The 19,272-nt window shown below is 34.9% G+C and overlaps 1 protein-coding gene and 1 long non-coding RNA gene across 5 annotated transcripts in view; one reads left to right on the top strand and one right to left on the bottom strand.

The window, feature by feature from the left end:
• DPH6 (diphthamine biosynthesis 6) overlaps positions 1-16,462 on the bottom strand; it is a 209,966-nt gene extending 193,504 nt beyond the window's left edge. For all 4 annotated transcript variants that reach the window (XR_013761892.1, XR_013761893.1, XM_079127488.1 and 1 more), the window contains exons 1-3: positions 16,309-16,462; positions 13,081-13,175; positions 8,819-9,012 (exon numbers count right to left, since the gene is read on the bottom strand). Coding sequence is in view for 2 of the 4 variants with exons in the window: in XM_079127488.1 (XP_078983614.1) it covers positions 8,819-9,012; positions 13,081-13,175; positions 16,309-16,331 (312 nt within the window). In the remaining 2 variants the exon portion in view is untranslated. The remainder of the gene's footprint in view (positions 1-8,818; positions 9,013-13,080; positions 13,176-16,308) is intronic.
• Positions 16,463-16,578: 116 nt separating this feature from the next.
• The window catches only part of LOC306654183, a 208,989-nt gene continuing 206,295 nt past the window's right edge, over positions 16,579-19,272 (top strand). Inside the window, exon 1 of the long non-coding RNA XR_013761899.1 lies at positions 16,579-16,658. This is a non-coding gene — a long non-coding RNA (uncharacterized lncRNA). The remainder of the gene's footprint in view (positions 16,659-19,272) is intronic.

The raw sequence follows: 19,272 nt of genomic DNA on the forward strand, positions 1-19,272 counted from the left end.
CAAAGAAAAGTCAAATGTACTCAACATACTTTAAAATACAAAGTAGCTGATTAAATAGAAAAAAAAAAAAAATCTAGTTTGCAGAAGTAAAGAATACAGGATATGAAAGTTAAATGGTAAATTGATGCCCTGTATTTTAGTCAGCTTTTTCATTGCTGTGACCCTGACAAGAACAATTTTAGAGGAGGAAAAGTTTATTTGGGGGCTCATGGTTTCAGAGGTCTCAGTCCATAAAAGGTCAGCTCCATTCCTCAGGGTTCAAGGTGAGACAGAACATGAAAGTGGAAGAGTATGGTGAGAAGTGGCTCACATGATGATCAAGAAGCAGAAAGAGAGACTCCACTTGCCTGACACAAAATATGTATCCCCCAACAACATGGTTCCAATAGCCCACCTCCTCCACCCATACCCCACCTACCTCTAGTTAACACTCAGTTAATCCCATCAAGGGATTAATTCACTGATTGGTTTAAGGATCTCATAACCCAATAATTTCTCCTCCTAACCTTCTTGCATTGTCTTACACATGAGCTTCTGGGGGATACCTCATATCCAAATCATAACACACTAAATCAGAGAAAAGATAAACAGAAAGCGTATGTATGTTTCTACACAATATATACATTCAAAGAGTAACAAAAGTGAAGGAAGATCAAGATTGAGGAGACAGAATGAGTTTTACCAAAAATGAAGAAGTTATATTTTCTAGGCTTTAAGAGGAATCTATAGATGAAGACTCTGGACCTGTGATAATCTTAGGAACAATAAGAATTACAAAGTATGTTACAGAATTTTATTTTCAAATAGATCTGTCATCATGTACTTCCTCATGTATACCTGACCTTATCCTCTCAAAAAGCCAGAAATGACAGTCTCAAAAAAGCTGCACCTGGAAGTAAAAATGACACTGGTCTGTTGTAATGCAAACTCTTCCTATTTGAAGTCCAGAATCAACACTAGAAAAGAATTTCTTATGCCAAGGGATCAGGTTAAATGTCTAAAATCTTGGGAAAAGACAGGGCTTACAGCAAGTTGTACAGTGCTCAAGAGCCAGGAACAATTTGTACAGTGTTATATGCCTATTTAATTAGCACCATGTTGGGGTCTCTCTGCAAATCAATCTTAGGGTCCTCTTAAGTTTCTCTCACTCCAAATCCTCTGTATTTGTCTCAAAGTAATCCACAATCCAAGATATTTCTCCCCCAAGATTTAAAGTAAAAAGAGATTCACAAAGTCATTTTTTTACCATAAGCAGGTTTTCTAAAGTGAAGATGCCAAAATATTTTGAAAAGAGTTTGCTCAGCATTTTTATAAGATAGTCTGCAACTGGAAATTATTCTTGGTACAGATCATGGTAACACTGCCAAAACTGATAGAATGCCTTATTATGAAAGCTCTCACTACGATGCCTATTCACGTAAGCCTCTAGATAAAAAGCAAACACAAAATCAATTTACCACTGGTTTTATACCATATAATGAAACGATGTTGTGGTTCCTCTGCCTTACATAAATTATTAGTTAAAAAAAAGGTGATAAATTTTGGACTTAACTACTTTGTTTAACAATTCTTTAAAAGCCTCCATATACCAGGAACTCTGCTAGGTACACTTGAGACACAAAACTGAAGAGCACTGAGCATGTCTTTAAAGATCTCACAGTCTAACAAGAGAGACAGTTAAACAATCCTAATACACGAGAACCACAGTAGAGGTATAGACGAACTGCCATTAAAGAGATAGGAAGAAGGTAAATTAGTTTCACAAACTAATTTTCACAAAAGGATATGAGGTGAGAAGGGGGCCTTTAGGAGAACAAAGAAATAAGAATCCAGAAAGACAAAGGTAAAGATTCAGACATGAAAAAAGAAAGCTTCTAGAAACCTAATTAGTTCCTTATAACTTGATCCCAGAGGCTTATATGGGAATGGCAAGATCGGACTCATAGGAATGCAAGGGCATTCTCAAAGGATCTTCTGTGTCAGACTAATAAATGAGTTGTTCAAGCATCTGTATATTGACAACTATGTGTAGAAGAGCTAGTTGGAGTACAGGGCAATTCTGAAGGCAAGCTGACTAGTTCTGACTTGCATAGTACATAAGAAAAACCTGTTGTGAGAATGAGGACAAAGGGTCAGATTTTAGAAATCACAGATGTATTATCTACAGATTCTAGAGATCTAATTGTGGTAGTTGAGGTGGAGGTGGAGGACTGAGAAAAAGTAAAAATCAAGTAGTGAGGACCAGCCTTATTTACACTTGGAGATTCATGATTTCCTTACTCCTAGAAAATGTGATCCTGATAATCTTGATTCCACCTCTCACTACAGAAATGGCAGATGATCTAGGCCTTTATAGTCTAATGAAATCATTTTCTTAAACCTATGACTGGATTCCCTAGCCCAGCCCACCTAGTCCTCCTGCCACAAGGTCCCACATACGCCGGTGTGGAGGGAGTAACCAGCCCAACCACCAGTGGCATGTCCTAGTAAGGAGTATGATACAGTAGCCCCATTCCCCACAAGTAGTGGGAGATAATTGTTTCACAATTTTCTACACCCAAACCTGAATTGAACCAGGAAAAATGGTTAAAATGCCCTAGGCACAAAGTTTCTGCTAAAACCTGTCAGCTCCTTCTAGATCTCAGACAAGGCTTACATTGAAATGTAAACGGAGGAAGCCAGAATGCTTAGTAGGAGAGGGCCTCAAACCCAAGGAAAGAAAAAAAAAGAGCAAAAAGAGTCTTACCTGAACTCCAGAAAAGTAAATTTTATGGTGCTTTACTAAAGTAATTAACGGCCGTATAATTTTTCCAGGACTTTTGGTTTTTTTTGAATTCTACATTTTTTTGATCTCATGAATATTTTGATCAGTTCTATTTTTTTATTCAACTATAGTTTTTGAACATCTGTTACACTGCAATGGAGATTCACCTATAAAGTTACAAGGCTTTGATATTTGTATGTTGTGCTGTCTGATGTCATGTTTTGTCTGTATCAAAACTGAGCACTCCTAAAATTAAAATTTAAAAATGGATCCAGATACTTTTAATTCGTGTGGTTTTAAAAGGTTCAATTCAAATTGGGTAAACTAATAAAAGTAAAATGTCTTTAAAAATAACTCACAAGTCTCTAGGTGGTCAAACTAATAAAATGTTGATGTTAATAAAATGTTTAACATCAATTTTTTCTAGGACTTTCCTTCAACAAGAAAAAGATGGCAAATACTGTTAAGGACACTTGTCTAATATCTTGGTTTTTTTTTAAGAAAATAAGTGAATTAGAGTTAACATGTATGCATGTATGGGATTACTCAAATGTGTTTGTAGAGACATCTGATTAATTTACAAAGTTAAAATGCTAATTGTTAAATAAAATCAAGTACTCTTAACTCCTTAAAAAAAAAAAAACTATGACTGGATCATGGATGATAAGAGTCAGTCAATGAAGTCTTTTGAGTTATTAAAGAAGAATGGAGCTTTTTCTACTAGATTTGAACCAGGAAGACTTGTAACTGGAAGCAGTCCTCTAACTATAAAGGTTAGAGAAATATAAAAGACTTGACTGAGAAAAGAGTCAACAGAAAGGAGAGGAAACAGAAAACTAAACAAAATAAGAAAGTAGACTTATGTATTTTGGTCCTATATTTTCTACTTGAAGCCAAATGTACATTTGAAGCCAGAATTAAGGACAGGTAGTTAGTGTAGAAATAGGGGATCGGGTCAAATTGAGGAAATGAAGCCATGAAGCCATCTGCCTCTGGAAGTTGGAGACTGCCCCTGGAAGAATGGAATGTCAAGGATCTCCGCGGAGCCCATTGATTACCAAATTTGCCTGCCTTTATCAAGGACTGCAAGCAAGGAGCTGCTAATTAATGCCCCCTGGGCCCTTGCCTGCCTGAATCACCTTGGCCCTCCCCCTGACCATGGCTTCTCACTTTATGGTAGGCAGGAAGGAAAGATAAGGGGGGAGAGAACTGGAGAACAAAAGAGAATTTAACCTATAAAAGATGTAGGGTGCGCTCACTTCTTGGGACTTTAGAACATCAGCCATGGCCCCCTTCTTCCTGCCAGGAGAAGTCTATATTATTACCTTTAAATAAAACCTGCTTAATATGCTTGCCTTGGCTGCTTTTCTAGTGTTCAATCTTCAACATTAGAAGAAGCAGAACTCGTCACCGGTAAACGGCGGTATCACATTTAGATTATTGCTAATAAATTCTCTTTTCACTTACTCCTGTTTGAATGTAACTTTCTGTCCCTTGTAACCAAAATATTTTAACCAATACAAAGAAAGCGCTAACTGATATTTCCTTAAACCATTAAAAATCTAGTTTTTAAATAAAACCATTCATTTGTATTTCAATAGAAAATATTCCATTTAAAAGAGAAGCAAAAAAAGACAATTATTCATACATTATTATATTCAAATTATTAGAAGAATTTAAGATCAATATCAAGATACAATACTGCAAGAGAAAAACAACAAAAAAGAATAGCACCGAAACTTAGAAGAGGAAGCCTGAAAATGAATATTTAATTTAAGGAGGTGTATTAAATATAATCTATTAGAATAAAGTTAGCACAGGTTTCTGGATCATGAGATTTCATTAAAATGAAAGCAAAGGTACAATCCCTTAAAAACAAGAACAGGAGGGAACCATCAATGCTAAAGGATTTTAATTAACTTCTTGAGTCAGAAAGTAGATTAAGGAATGATGACTGATAAATCAGCACAGGAAGCCATAATCCACTGTTTGTATGGAAGAGAATAAAGACAAGAAAGGAACCAAGTCAGGCTTGTTATACTCCAAGTATAACAAGTCTGAAATGTAAGAATGATAAAACTAAATCAAAAGCATTTATAGTCAACTTTCCTCTTTACTTATATTTGAACAGGCAACTAGGACATTCGAAAAAAGCCTACAGCATGAAAGGAAAGAAAACATGAAAAGAAGACTCCTGAGAAAAAACACTAACATTTCAGGGAAGAAAAGATAATAGTTAACATCTTATTTATATTTTAAGAAGGGTGTAAGAATGTTACTCCTAAAGAAAGAGAAAAAAAGTTGTTATAAAAAAAAAAAATCAATGACAAGAAAAGTTTGTGACTACTGAAAACACAATTGCTAAAATTAAAAAAATCAATGAGAAAGTACAGTTTTATATTCTTGCAGAATGAACAACAAAAGACACAGATATGAAAATATGTTAGAAAAGATACACATGAAGAATTGATCTTGTTCTAATATTTGACCAGGAAGAGTATCAAAAAAAAAAGGAACAAAGAATATCAAAAGGAGCAAATTATCAAACAAATAATGAAAGGACATTTCCCAGAGCCATCTTTACACTGTAGTCCTACTGGCTCTGACATTTTTTTGAGTGTCACATTTAACATCAAGCAATCTTCCCTGAAAATTTTTTAAAAATTTTAAAAAATAGAAAAAAAAAAAGTTAGAGCAGTCCGAGGTCTTATACTCAACACATCTCTCCATGTGTGAGGAGTTATCTTCTGCCAACACCCGTCATCCTACACTTCATTCTATTAGAACCAAAATAAATTAATACAACCATCATGGATTCTATCACTATAGTCAGAGGAATGCCCTGTTGTGACTGACTTTCAGCAGGATTACATGCCCACCCATGAATCATCAATGGGAGAAAGAAGGTAGGGATATGCCGTGAAATAGGGAATTATGGAAGAGATTCAGGGAAAGAATCCCTCAATGTTCACTGTGGCATTATTGTGACATTTTGGAACACTAAGCATAAAGACCCAATCATAAAAGTTTACAGAGAACAAAAATAAGTCACGTAAAAAAGAAGAAAAATCAGATCAACATCAGCAAAGGATAGAGGACAGTGAACAATTCTTTCAACAATTTGAGGAAAAAAATGATTTTCATCCTCAAATTCTAAATTCAAGTAATGTATAAACTGTCCAAGAAGAATGGGAACACTTTAAAACTATAAGGAATGGAAAGCACCCTCTCTGAAGAAGTTTCTTAAAGATGATTCCACTGAAGTAAAACTAAATAAAAAAGAAGAGGACATTAAATTCAAAAGGAAGTAGTCCCAAGCTAGTGGAAAAAGAAATAATATGATGATACTTAAATGTTTTCTATAGAAATATGATGCTTATGTGTGTCTTTTGAAAACTATTACATCGTTTATGTGATTTAAAAAGAAAACTCACACAATCTGAAAACTACTACATTTTTCAGAATATAATACAGGTTATCTATAATGCCAAATTAAACTACTTGAGAATCAAAGTTACATTTCAATATTAAAGAAATTCTAAAGAATAAAGATTAGTCACATAAAAGCCAGAAATTTTGCAAACACCTTGAGATATATATATCTCTGTCACAGTTACCTGGTAATCTATAAGACATAAAGGCTTATTACTTTTCTATTAGTTTTCATAATTGCAACAAAATAGCTAGAAAATTTATAACACTATAAAGTATTCCAACTTTTCCTCTCTTATTTTCAGCAATAAATAAATTAAATTCCTTGTAAAACAGAAAATCACCTCACTCTAATATTTGCGTGGGGCAAAGAGTTACAGAAACAAAAAAAATAAACTTAAATATGAAAGTTGCATAACTGAAACCTACTATAAATGTTTAAAATGAAAATAAATCTAAATATTTTCAATGATTCATTAATATTCAAAGAATTAAAATGTAGTTCTGTATTCTTCTTAGAACAAATGAAGATAACTTAAAAAATTATAGCTTTTCTAGATTAGTTTTTTCCCACAATTACTCCATTATTCATTAGAATATGTAAGACCTCTACAGGAGTCTTTACACCAGTATTTCATAAATGGATTTTACTATAAAAGCCTGGTTACACTATGTCTTCCACAAAAACAATATATTTCTGATATTTATGTCCTTAAAATATTCTATAGTAAAATTAATATTTTTACACAGGAAAAGAAACTATTTAGTACCAGACAACTTGATAACATCTCTTTCAACTATAGTTATAATTATCATGCATGAAATTCCAAAGCAGAAGTTGTCAAGATTTAACATTAGCATTAATTTATGTCATAACTGACTGTTACTATAAAGATAATGGCAAAGAATCTATTTCCCAAAGACAGCAGGGATCAAAGGGAAAATTCTTCTTAATTACTACTAATCTGCCCATTTTTAATTAAATTGATTAGTAATTTATTATCTTTCCTTTTCTTGGAGGGCTGTTATCACAGAGCTTCTTCAAAGTTACCAAGTCTGTGATTTTTATATAACCCAATTACTTCTAATATGAGTTCTACCATTTTGTAATATTGGCTTATATTTCAAATTTCTTCTTCAGTTTCTGTGTACCTTGAAAGAGAGCTTTTGAAAGTGCAAGATTTGCACTCAATATTTCACATCTCAAAGTGAACACTGTTGAAATCATAATTGTACCATTTTGTAAAGCCGCCTATTAAAAGCAAACTTGTATTCCTTCCCCTTTCTTTGATAATCAAAATAGTTATAATTAGCATGTGATCTCCCCTATGATTTCCTTTGAAAAGCATCTACTCCTTATCATATCTATAGCTAAATAACAAATTATAGAACTGTTTTTCCTATCAGTTTTTAAATAAAAATGAAAAATTTCTGACATACTAAAGAACCACTCTAAACAAGAAAACTGTAAAAGAATTTAAATGCTTCATATATTTAAGTCAAAATCCTGAATTCATATTAAGCTTTAATTGGTATCAAATTTAAAGTTGTAATGAAGGAGTTATTTGAGACTAGAAAATTTTCATGACAGAGGTTCATGATAATACTTCTGAAAAGGCTGAACTTATATGAAGCACGAGAAAATGAACTGCAAGATCCCCTGGTAGAGGAACGAACAGAAATCTTTCTTCCTTTCCCTTGTGAAAAGATTTTAAGATATCCAGGAAATACTCGTCTAAATGGCCATATCATCAATATACCTTACATGATTTGACTGTAGCTGACTGGATAAAAATTCATATTAAGAAGAACACTGAATTATACTGAATGGTTGGCTATCAATGAGAATGAAAAGATAACCGCTCAAGACAAAATCATCATCATTAATTAACCTTAATGAGAATAATACATATTAGATTTATGAGCTCCATGCTTCTCTCCTAAATGTTGCCTACTGAAATTAATTAGTGCGAAATTTATACACAGTACTGAAGTATTTAATTCATACTTCTTCCACCAGATTTAAGAAAGGCACACAGCTCCTACTTCCTTTAGGTTTACTTAATCTTTGTCTTATCTGAAAGATCTCCCTTGATCAACTATAGTACCACCCCCCAGCCAGGCCCTGCTATCAGCTGCTATCTCCTTGACTCTGCTTCATTGTTCTCATAGTACTTTTCAACAGAAAACATGTTATTTGTTTGTTTATTTTCTGCCTTTCATTAGAAAGCGTGATCTATCAGAATAGGCCTTGTCTGATTTGTTTACTGCCCTATCCCAAGTGCTTTGCACCACATGCCAAGAACATAGTAGACATTCCAAAAATATTTTGTAAAACTACTACTGAATGGCCATCAGTCTCAATATTCTAAGGGAAAAAAAATTAAATATCATTTGATAAGCCTGAATGTCAGACTGTATCAAAAGTTTCATTTTTAAATATCCTTTAATATAAAGGCATATTAACAGGGTTTTTTTCCCTCCCCTAAAAGAGATAAAAAATCCTTTCAGAGAATAGTTGGGCTATTAATAGTTATAAATCATTTACTACTAAATAATTCAACAATTTAAATTTTCAGTTACACACTAAATTAGAAAAATGTAAATGATCACTCTGCATACCTTAACAAGTTTCAGAAGTTCATAGAGATCTTCAACTTCATCACCTTCACGTTTGGTGTACACTTGTCCTATATCCAAGCTCCTTCCTCTTATGGTTCTGCGGTAGAGGGGAAGAGCCATTGCTTCTGCATACAAGTCAATGGCATGATGACCCACTGTCTGATACATGTAGCTATCCAGTTCATCAGATCCCACTGCAACAATTAAAATGGAAATAATCAGTAAAACAGATTGAAAGTATGGATTTCAAAGTCCAAGTAGGTTTTACTGTTTGAAGAGGATCAACATGGACTTAAAAGCTTGCAATACTATATCTCTCTGAATTTATGGTGAAATAACACCAAAAACTTGTACATTTGGCTGGGAGCAGTGGCGAATGCCTATAATTCCAGTAACTCAGGAAGCTGAGTGGGGAGGATGACAAAGTTAAAGGCCAGCCTCACCAACTTAGCAAGGCCCTAAGCAACTTAGTGAGACCCTGTCTCAATATTAACAATAAAAAGCACTCGAGATATGGCTCAGTGATTGAGTGCCCCTGGATTCTAACCCTAATACCAAAAAGAATAAAAAATTGCACATTTGTCCACAGCTGCTCTTAGTTAATACCAGCTCTAATCATCTATACTGTTAATTACAAATAAAACTAAAAATTTTAAAACAAAATGCAGCAATGTTTAAAGAGCAATGTAACAAAAGTTTGATTATTTCATTCAATTAAAAATTTTATTAAAAAAATAAAATAAAATAAATTTTATTACATAAATGTTTTTTTTAAAAAAATCATTCAAGGTGATTCACAAAATCAGAGTTGTAATAAAAACCTTTATTAATTAAATATCCATTTGGTTAATAGGTGACACATTTATAAGAAAAAATGTATATGTTCCTTATATATTTTATATTTAGTACTTCAACAAAACATATATAAATTCAATATTGATAGACCAGTTACAAGTATGTATAGAAACATGGCAACTGAAGTTGTTCAATAACACAATCACTGGTTGTCACAAGATTCCACAAATACAATATGCATAAAATATTCAAAACAGATGAGTCACATCAGATCTTATGGTGATATAAGTGAACTTAGAAATATGTTGGAATAGACTTCGATTTCATAAGTTTACGTTTTAGAAAAAGAATACTGAATAAACACCAAGATTATCTACAAATATATTCATCATACATTTATAATAGATTGAAAATTATAGTGTATTCATATAATAAAATACTAGGCAGCCAGTAATATAAGTGTATTTTCTAAAGAGTGTTCTATAGAATACAAATCCTATAAGATGTTAATAGCTATTGGATGAAAAAATGAATCCATGTCAAATAAGTTTGCAAAATATGAGGATAAAAAATGCTAAATAAATGTCTGCTGTAATTCTCCCCATACTAATATGCTTTTAGGCCTTCCAACAAGGGGAAAGAGGGTGACCTATCTCATAAATTTATCTATCCACAAAAATCTTATATATATATATGTGGATAGATACATGGAAGTATCTGTGTTCCAAAGATGATTTTTGGAAAATGCTGTTGTAAAATGTTATTTAGTAACAGAAAACGTTTACAGCATGTTAACAAAAAGTTACAAAAATTATTTACTTTGACAAATATGTATGTATGTAAGCCAAACAAATCCACTTTCCCCTTGATGTGGAAATAGCCTATTAAAAGGAATGAATGGTATTTTAAGTACTTTTTCAACAATCAAAACTGTTATCACATGCCATTTTTCATTTTGGCTCACCAGGTTAGGTTTCTGACCCACACATCAGACTGTCTTCTTGCAGAATGGTACTCATATGATTATCAGATATCTGTCTTACTCCTAGTCCCACTAGGAAGTAGAGATAGATAGCCAGTTACCTAAAAATGTTTTAGCCTTCATCTCAAAGTTAGACTGGGTCTTTAAAATGTATCCTTTAATTAGTGTTAAGGGATGCTGATATAATTCAATCAATTTATTCAAAGAAATTTGAGCTTCTTAGCAAGGAACTTCCTAATGTTAGTATAATTAAAACATTCTACTGGCTTCAAAAACCTAAGAGATAATTTTTCTTTAAGGCTCCATTTAGTCCAAACCACAATGTAACTTTTATTAGTGGAAGCTACATAGCAACCATGGGTGGGACATCAAATAAAACCAAAAGGCTCCACTGTTGCCTGAAGCACCTCTATTAACACACCACAAAAGTTCCTACTACAAATTTAAAGAAATGGTTTTGCGAATTTTATGACAAACGCATGTTATCCCCATAAATGTGAATAAATGCCTTTTCAGACTACTGAAAATCCAATGTGTGAATGCCTTCTAACCAACTCTGCTCTATAGTAGAGTCTTCTCTATCAGTCATTCTTCACTGTGGTTGCTTTTACAACTTGTTTAAGGCAGAAGTCATTCGATGAATCACTCAATGATCCCAACTTCCTGCTGACTTTAAATCAATATTAGCTAAACTCTCTCATCTACCAACCCACATTAATCCGTTCTCTTCTACAATAGTTTCAGCTGATTTTTCCAGATTTTTACTTTACAATATTCTAATTCTTCTTACTATTGAATTTTTTAAATCACTAACACGATTCTAAGTAAATGCTTCCATTCCACTAACAGGTCTAATTTAAAGATATACTTTCTTCTTTTGTAAGGTAGAGGTTACAGCAGTTCCTGATCACCCTCGGAGAGTTATCTCTTTCTTGAGGTTAGAACTAGAAGAACATTTTCAGAAAATCTCACTACTTAAAAAAAAAAAAAAAAAAAGTAGCTATTACCCATCAATAGGACCCTTAGAGTGTAATCTACCCCTGAATCTCTATAGGATTATGTTCTATTTGTCTTTATAAAATACTGTAATCTCTATTTTTCCACCTCGCTTCCAACATTACTTGGGTCTTGATCACAGAAGGAAAGAAAATTCATATATCTGACTGAAATAACTGCTCACTATTTCAGGGCTAATTCAAGTGTGTTCACTATTCATTGGTCTAGCAACAAACTTTGAGTGAACTCTAACCATGGTCAAAAAGTTATCCCAAGTGCATAGAAATACTCAAAGGAAAATAACAGTTATGATTTCTCCTTTCAAAATTATAATCAATTTACTTGGGGATACAGGACTAAGGTAAAATTAATAGAAAACAACTATAAAATTAGATAAATAAAAATACTACTGACTTGCAGCCCTGAGAAGGCACAGGAGAAAAGGAAGAAAAGATGGGAAGGAAAAAAGAATGCAGGAAGGAAAAGGGAAAAGAGAGGAAGGGAAGAAAGGAAATATTTAGTGTTACACTCTCATTCAACTAAATTTGCAGGATACCTACTTCATACCAGGAACTATGATTAATATTTTCACATATACCACTCATTTTATTCATTCTAAAATAACAGTAAGTGAAAAGCAGAGTCTGAAAATAAATTATGTAAGGGGATGATAAAAAAACCTTACTAGAAGAGACATGTATAAGTAAAAATTGTAAAGTTAGGCCAGTGCTAATCTTTTCTCCTTTAGACTTAAGCAGTTTAATTATATAGATTTAACAAAAGAATAAAAGCAAATTTGTGAACACTTTTTTTTTTTTAATTCTAATTGGGGGAAAAAAAAGAAAGAAAGAAAAGCCAAAATGAGATCTGTGGTTCAAAGTGAAAATGAATTAAGATATATGTCTGGGCTGGGGTTGTAGCTCAGTGGTAGAGTGCTTGCCTGGCATGTGTGAGGCCCTGGGTTTGATACTCAGCATCACATAAAGATAAATAAATGGAAGAAAGATATTGTGTCCACAGACAGCTAAAAAAAATATAAAAAAAAAAAAGAATATATGTCTTACTTCCAAGCTCCTTGACTCATGAGACTGTATCTTACCTACCTATATACTGCCTGCAACACTTGGAAATAAGGTGTAGTGGAATGGCAGTGCATTCTGAAATAAAAGCATTCAAGTCTCAGCTCTGGAAGTTTGTGCTGGCTATTTTACTTTAGACAACTTAGATTCAGAAACTTCAGTATTCCAGTCTACTAAAAGTAACAATAATAATGCCTCTTTCTAGGAGTTGTTATGAAGATTAAAGGGTATGTAAGTAAAAACAACGATGACTTTTATGCAGAATTGAACATCTAATATGGTTAAATATATACTGATTCTTTTTTTCCCCCTCCGTCTACTGCATATAATAGAATTGCATATAATAGAATGCACTTATAAATCTGAGTTTCAGTCATTTGGAGAAGTTCTCAATAAAATCATACACTTACCTTGGTTTTCATCTGGTCTTAGATTTGCTAAAGCAACAATCTGATGCCCTGCAGCAATGCACTGCATCATGTTATAACAGCTGTCTTTACCACCACTAAAAAAATAAATAAATAAATAAGAGCGCAAGAGAGAGACAGAGAGAGTGAGAGAGAGAACATGAATTATCAGGTTACTGACCATCATTCAACATAGAATAACTAGATATCAATATAAAACACATTATTTACTCAGCTTTTCCAAATATATGAGGGACTGTTTCATAATAAGAATGCAATAAGACACATTAATTTCCATGTTGTAAGCAAATTTTTCTGAATGTCAAAAGTTGCAACTTAGGAGATCTTTTAAAATTATATACCATTATAACAAAGAGCATTCCAAATAAAGTATAATAACTCTTAGGTTCATGATGGTAGTTTTACTTAACATAAAAAGTGCTTTACAAATAAAAACTATTTTAAAACTTACATCCTAGCTAAATATTTATTACATATATCTCTTAGAAAAAATTCTACTAAGTTAAAAATGAGTCCCAATTTCAAGACAAAGTGTGACATACATGGTTTCAGATTCTGTAGAGATGAAAAGCAAAATGCTGAATTAAACATCAGTACTATCAGTACTTCAGCTACCACCGTACATACAACTCATTCCAGACCTTCTCAAGGAGAAGGAGAGTGCAAAAGGCAAGGGAAGTATAAAAGAGTCCTCTCTCTCTTCAAATTCAGATACATATAAGTAGGTCTTTCAAAACTTCCCCAAATAAAAAGAAACTAATTCTATGATATGAACAATATCATAGAATATGAATAATTAAAGAGCATGCATTCACAATCAGAACTTAGTCTTACAATTTATTTTAAAATATGCTAACTTTTTATATATGGTTTCAAAGCATTATTTCTCAAGTTGTGTTCTACAGAACACTAATGACCAACAAAAGTTAACTGCTCTGCAGGATTTCTCACCTAACACACAGTTGAAGAACAAAAGTTTTCAAGGGCAAACAACTCTGGAAAATGCTGACTACCTTACTCTCCTCTTAAAATTTCATGAATTATGCAGTACAGTAAACCCTCCTTCTCTATGGATTCCACATCCATGGATTCAGTCAAGTGAAAATATTTGAAAAAATTGCATCTATACTGAACAAATACACTGTTTTGTCAATATTCACTAATCAATATAGCATGACAGCTATTTACACTGTTAGGTATTACAAGTAATCTACAGATCATATGAAGTACATGGGAGGATGTGCATAGGATATATATACCATTTTATATGAGGCACTTGGCAATTGCAGATGTTGGTATCCATGGAGGTCTTGAAACAAATACCCCATGAATATCTGGGAATGACTGTATAGATTAGGTGAGAAATCCTACAGACCTGAGTTTTAGTTTCCAACTCAGGGATATTAAGCTAAATTATTCATTGTGCTTGGGTTTATATGCTTCATTATATAATTAGAGAAGGGCCTTGCTTAAATAATACTCAAGGTGTCAATCAACTGTAAACTCTGATAACACCTGTTTATGTATTAGAAAAATAATGTTATATGGTCTAACAATACATACCAACCTCAGTTTCAATTACTCCCTAAAATGCAAACACGTATCCTACCTCTGTTATACAGCCATATATGCACAAACAAAATTGCAAATCGATTCAGTGTTCAAATTTAAATGCATACATCTAATACATAACTATATATAACATACATAATAAATAATACATAGGTATACATACATCATAAGCATTAATATATGTATATACACATATGGCTTTGAATTCATTCTTATGGCGTATCTAACATTTATATAGCTATTGAAATTGGGCAAGAATTTTCCAACATTGCTTTCTTTAGTAAATTATTATAAAAGTAGCGTATGCACTTTACAGAATATTTAGTGTGACAGACTACACTGATCTTCTCTCCTCCCCACCAATAAGTCTAATGTTGTGTATTACGTTAATCCTTAAATTTTTGGCAAAATGACTGTGGATGTGAGTTACTCATTTCCTGGGCTACTTTAATTCTTAATATCTCTAGAGCAAATGAAATCCACAACGTTTAAAGCTTAATCATTCCCTTCTCATGGGCAATTTACTGAATAACAATGATTAGTGTGACAGTACAGTCTAGTTTTCTAAGAATGGCATTTAGGTAGGAGAAATTGGAATATTTCAGTCACTACAGAGAGACTGGAATCTGGAGCCTTTAATTGGTCAATTTTGTCAATTACCATCAATTACCTAGAGCACTGAATTAAACGTTATGAAATCTACAAAATCTGTAAATGTACTGTGGCAGTGTATTTCAGGCACCGTTCCGATCCAAATCTCGGAAAACAAAATATTTAAGTAGACTAAATTCCCTTTTGTAATATTGCTAGTATGTTCCCCTTTGCCTCAATTTATACACTGAGTATTGAGAAATGTAAACTGGCTTGGTTTGGGTTTGTTTATCTATATACCTAAACAAGATGGGTCATTATATACTTCAAACTCCTGTTGGAATATTTTAACATGTCATTAGAGCAATGATGAGCAACCGAAGCAACTGCAACTAGATGTAGTATAAAATGCACAATTCCTTCTCTGCCAGAAGAGATTCCCACTTTGTACTTGAGCTCCAAGACAGAAACATGAGGATGCCATATGCAATCCACTTCGCTCAGGCAGGCAACCCAAGTGCGATGGAAGACCAGGGAAAGGTGGCCTTACTGCGAGGGGCGGGACTAGAAGGTCCAGGGAAAAAGTTAGGGCACCGCGGCCCGGCGAACTTGAAGGAACTAAAGAAGGGTTAGAAGAAAGCTGGGGAGAAAAGGGCAGGAGTTATTAAACGGAATAAGGGGAGTCAAGCAGTGGCTCTCAAACTTCAGAGCCTAACATTAGAGCTTTTAAAAATCCGACGCCCGGTCGCACTAGAGTAATTAAACCAGCGAAGCCAGGTGGGACCCAGTCATCAGGACTTTTTAAAATATTCCCAATGTGAATCCAAGTGTGTGGGCCCAAAGAGGAGAGGCAGCAACGGCCGGGAAGGGCCGAGCGCTAGCCAGGGCCGGACCTAGCAGCCAGGCAGCAGCCCGAAGGCTCCGCCTCTTCCTGTGGCCCGAGGAGCCGCCGAGGACAGACCCGCGGCGGGGACCCAGACACCCGCTCGGTGGGCGCCAGCGGCTGCAGGAAGGAACCAGAAGTAGGCGGCCCCGGCGCCACGTTACCTGATCAGGGCCGCGACCCTCATGGTGGGCGCAGTGCGCGTGCGTGCGGCGGGAGGGGCGGGGCCGAAGCCTCCGGGGCTGCTCGCGTGAGGCGCCGGGGCCTCGCCCGGGTGTTCACGCCACCGCCTGTCCGCAGACCCGCGCTGCTGAGCCTTTTGCTGCCCGCGGGACGTCTGGCCCCTGAGGGAGCGCAGCCTCCGCGTCACCGCCCTGTACCAGGGTCAGCCTGGCCCGGAAAAAAATAATGTTTAGGCACGGCATAACCACCTAAGTGAGGGCACTGAAGCTGCCAGGAGAAGGGCAAGGCCGGCCCCGCACCCCCGACCCTGGGTGGCGCTGAATTTGTTTTGGTAAAGGTACTACTGGAAGTCACATGTGCTCAGAGTTGAAACTGCTTGGGTAGAGGAAGTTTCCCTCCCTCAACCGCCCCCAAGAAACTAGCTACACACTTTAGCTGTTTGGCTTATAACGCCTCTATCCTCCAAACTTTCTGAGGTCCGGGTATAAAATTGGGCCGCTCAGGTGCAGGGCTGTGGTGATTTTAAATTCCAGGACTAGCTCAATGAGCTAGACCATCTCTGGTTATTGCTCTTTGTTATACACAGAAGCTGGGAAACTTACTAAGGCTCATAACCAAAGAACAGTCGCCTTGCAGAGAGAAAATCTAGCTTCATAATAAATTCACCAAGTATTTATTGAGTTTTGCATACACCAGTACTGTTTTAGGCTCTTGGGATACATCCATGAATAAAACAGACCACTCTCCTCGTGGAGTTTATGTAGAGGTAGGGAAAGCAGACAGTATATATATGGGTTAAAAACCAAATAGTATGTTAAGTGAGATGTGCTAAAAAGAAAAATTTAGGGAAATCAACACAGGGTAGAGGGGCAAATGCAGAATTAAATAGAGCTTCAGTGTAAGCCTTATTGGTGAGGTGAGTTGAATTGAGAAGAAGACAGCAACGTATATAACTGGAGGTGTGTTCCAGGCAGAAGAAAAAACTATATCTAATGCTCTAGGTGCATTGTGGGATGGTGAAAGAACAAGGCAGATGAGTAGGTAGAGAAGCCAAAGTGGAAAAAGAGGTTAGAGTAATGGAGGGGGAAGATCATGTCTGATCTTGTAGGTCCTCCCAGGCTTTAGAACAGACATGTGACCTAAAAGTTTGAAAGGTTACACAGCATTGTTGAGAACACATTAGGGAACCATAATTCAGGAGGAAGATGCTAGGGCTTAGAGTCAAGATGATGAGTTTGATGAGGTGTGAGAGGATTCCAGCTCTATTTTGAAGACAGAATCAATAAAATTGGATGAATTAGACATGGGGTTTTAGAAAAAGAAAGCTATGAGAATGATGAACTAAATAAGACAATATATGTAAGAAGCTTGGTGTCTTAAATGTGCATAGGTAGGCATTTAATGTATTATACTGTAATGTTTTCATTTGCACCAAATACTTGGTATGGTTGACTACAGCAGTAACAATCTACATATCAGTTTTAGCATCCAAAATCACTTAGTTTTAAAATTCTGCAATTCTGAATATTTGCAAAGTGAGTCAAGTGTTCAAGTAGTTTGTAGTCTGGTTGGGTAGGGAAAACACATTGAACAAACAACAAGAAAGCAACAAGTTAGGTGGTGCATATGGTAAGAACTAAACTAAGGCTGGAGTAAGGATAGGACTTGAAAGATGAGCAGAGTTGAACAGAAGGAATAGGTACTTTCCAGACACAGGCAGAAAGATAGGAATACATATGGTATGTTGAATAAGTGGGCAGATCAACCTGACAAGTTGAGATGGTATATTGGAGATAGGGGGAAATAAATTGAATGAAGCCAGGTTGTCTAGGATCACAGAAAGCCAATATAATGAATTTCCATGCCAGGAAGATTACTCTGGCCTTCTGCCATCATTTTTTTAGGAGATTGTGTGAAATTAGTAATAATTAACATGATGAGTGATTTTGATGAAATGGATTTAGAACATCCCAAAAACTCCTCTTGTATTTTCTTCTTACTATTGTTTTCTTGTTACTTTCCCATAAAGATGGGGAGAGGAGACACTGAGGTCCTCTTTCTAAAACCACATCCTTAAGATTATGTTTGTGTTTCTCTCTAATACAGTTATCAGAGCTCTGGAAGCTTTTTAAAAGACATCCTCTACAAACATTCATTACAGTGTGTACATCCTATGGTTAAACTATATATTAGGAAATATGCTGAGGCCATTCTTCAGGTCACTCTATGTTTAGCTCCTGGGCTTCCTCTTAGGACCTTTGTTTTTATCTTTCCTTCAGGTTCTTTTTATCCCTTGAGAAAACTTTTCTCTCAGTATCTCTTCCTTCTTTTTAAAACATCTTACATAAATTCAATTAATGAAATGTTCTGGTTTTCTAATATAACACTGTTACATGTATTGTCTCTTTTAAAAGTTTTGTATTTCCTCACTGTATCTTCTCAGAATCACCATGCAAAGCTCAATGCTAAATGTCCAATCAGGGCCACTATACATATAGTAGGTTCAATTTGTTATAGTTCAATAGACATATTTGCATTACTAAAACAAAAATAAATCAAAATGGTCTTGACCCAGCTATCAGTTATTCTTAGATTCATAAAATTTTTGAGTTTTTTTTTTAAACCCCACAAAACCAGAGCAATTCTTGACCCTTTAAAAAAAAAAAAAAACACAAAGAAAAAGAAACAAAAATAAGTTCTATCAGAAGCTAAAGTTTGGGCTATTCTCTGCTTTTCCTATAGAGGTCTTAAATCATTCTAATCACCTAATGTGAATATCATTTTCTTTTGCCAAAATTAAGAACAGCAACAACAAAAAGCCCAGTGTGTCATTAACCATCTTCTGAGAAGCATTCGCCAACCAGGGTTAGCAAAAATTGATTGAAGAAAATGGGAAGGAAAAAGGAAAGAGCAGAAAGCAGAGAGACTCAAATTGCAATGAAGGT

This window comes from Sciurus vulgaris (genome assembly GCF_902686455.1).
Source record: "Sciurus vulgaris genome assembly, chromosome: 2".
NCBI classification, from domain to species: Eukaryota; Metazoa; Chordata; class Mammalia; order Rodentia; family Sciuridae; genus Sciurus; species Sciurus vulgaris.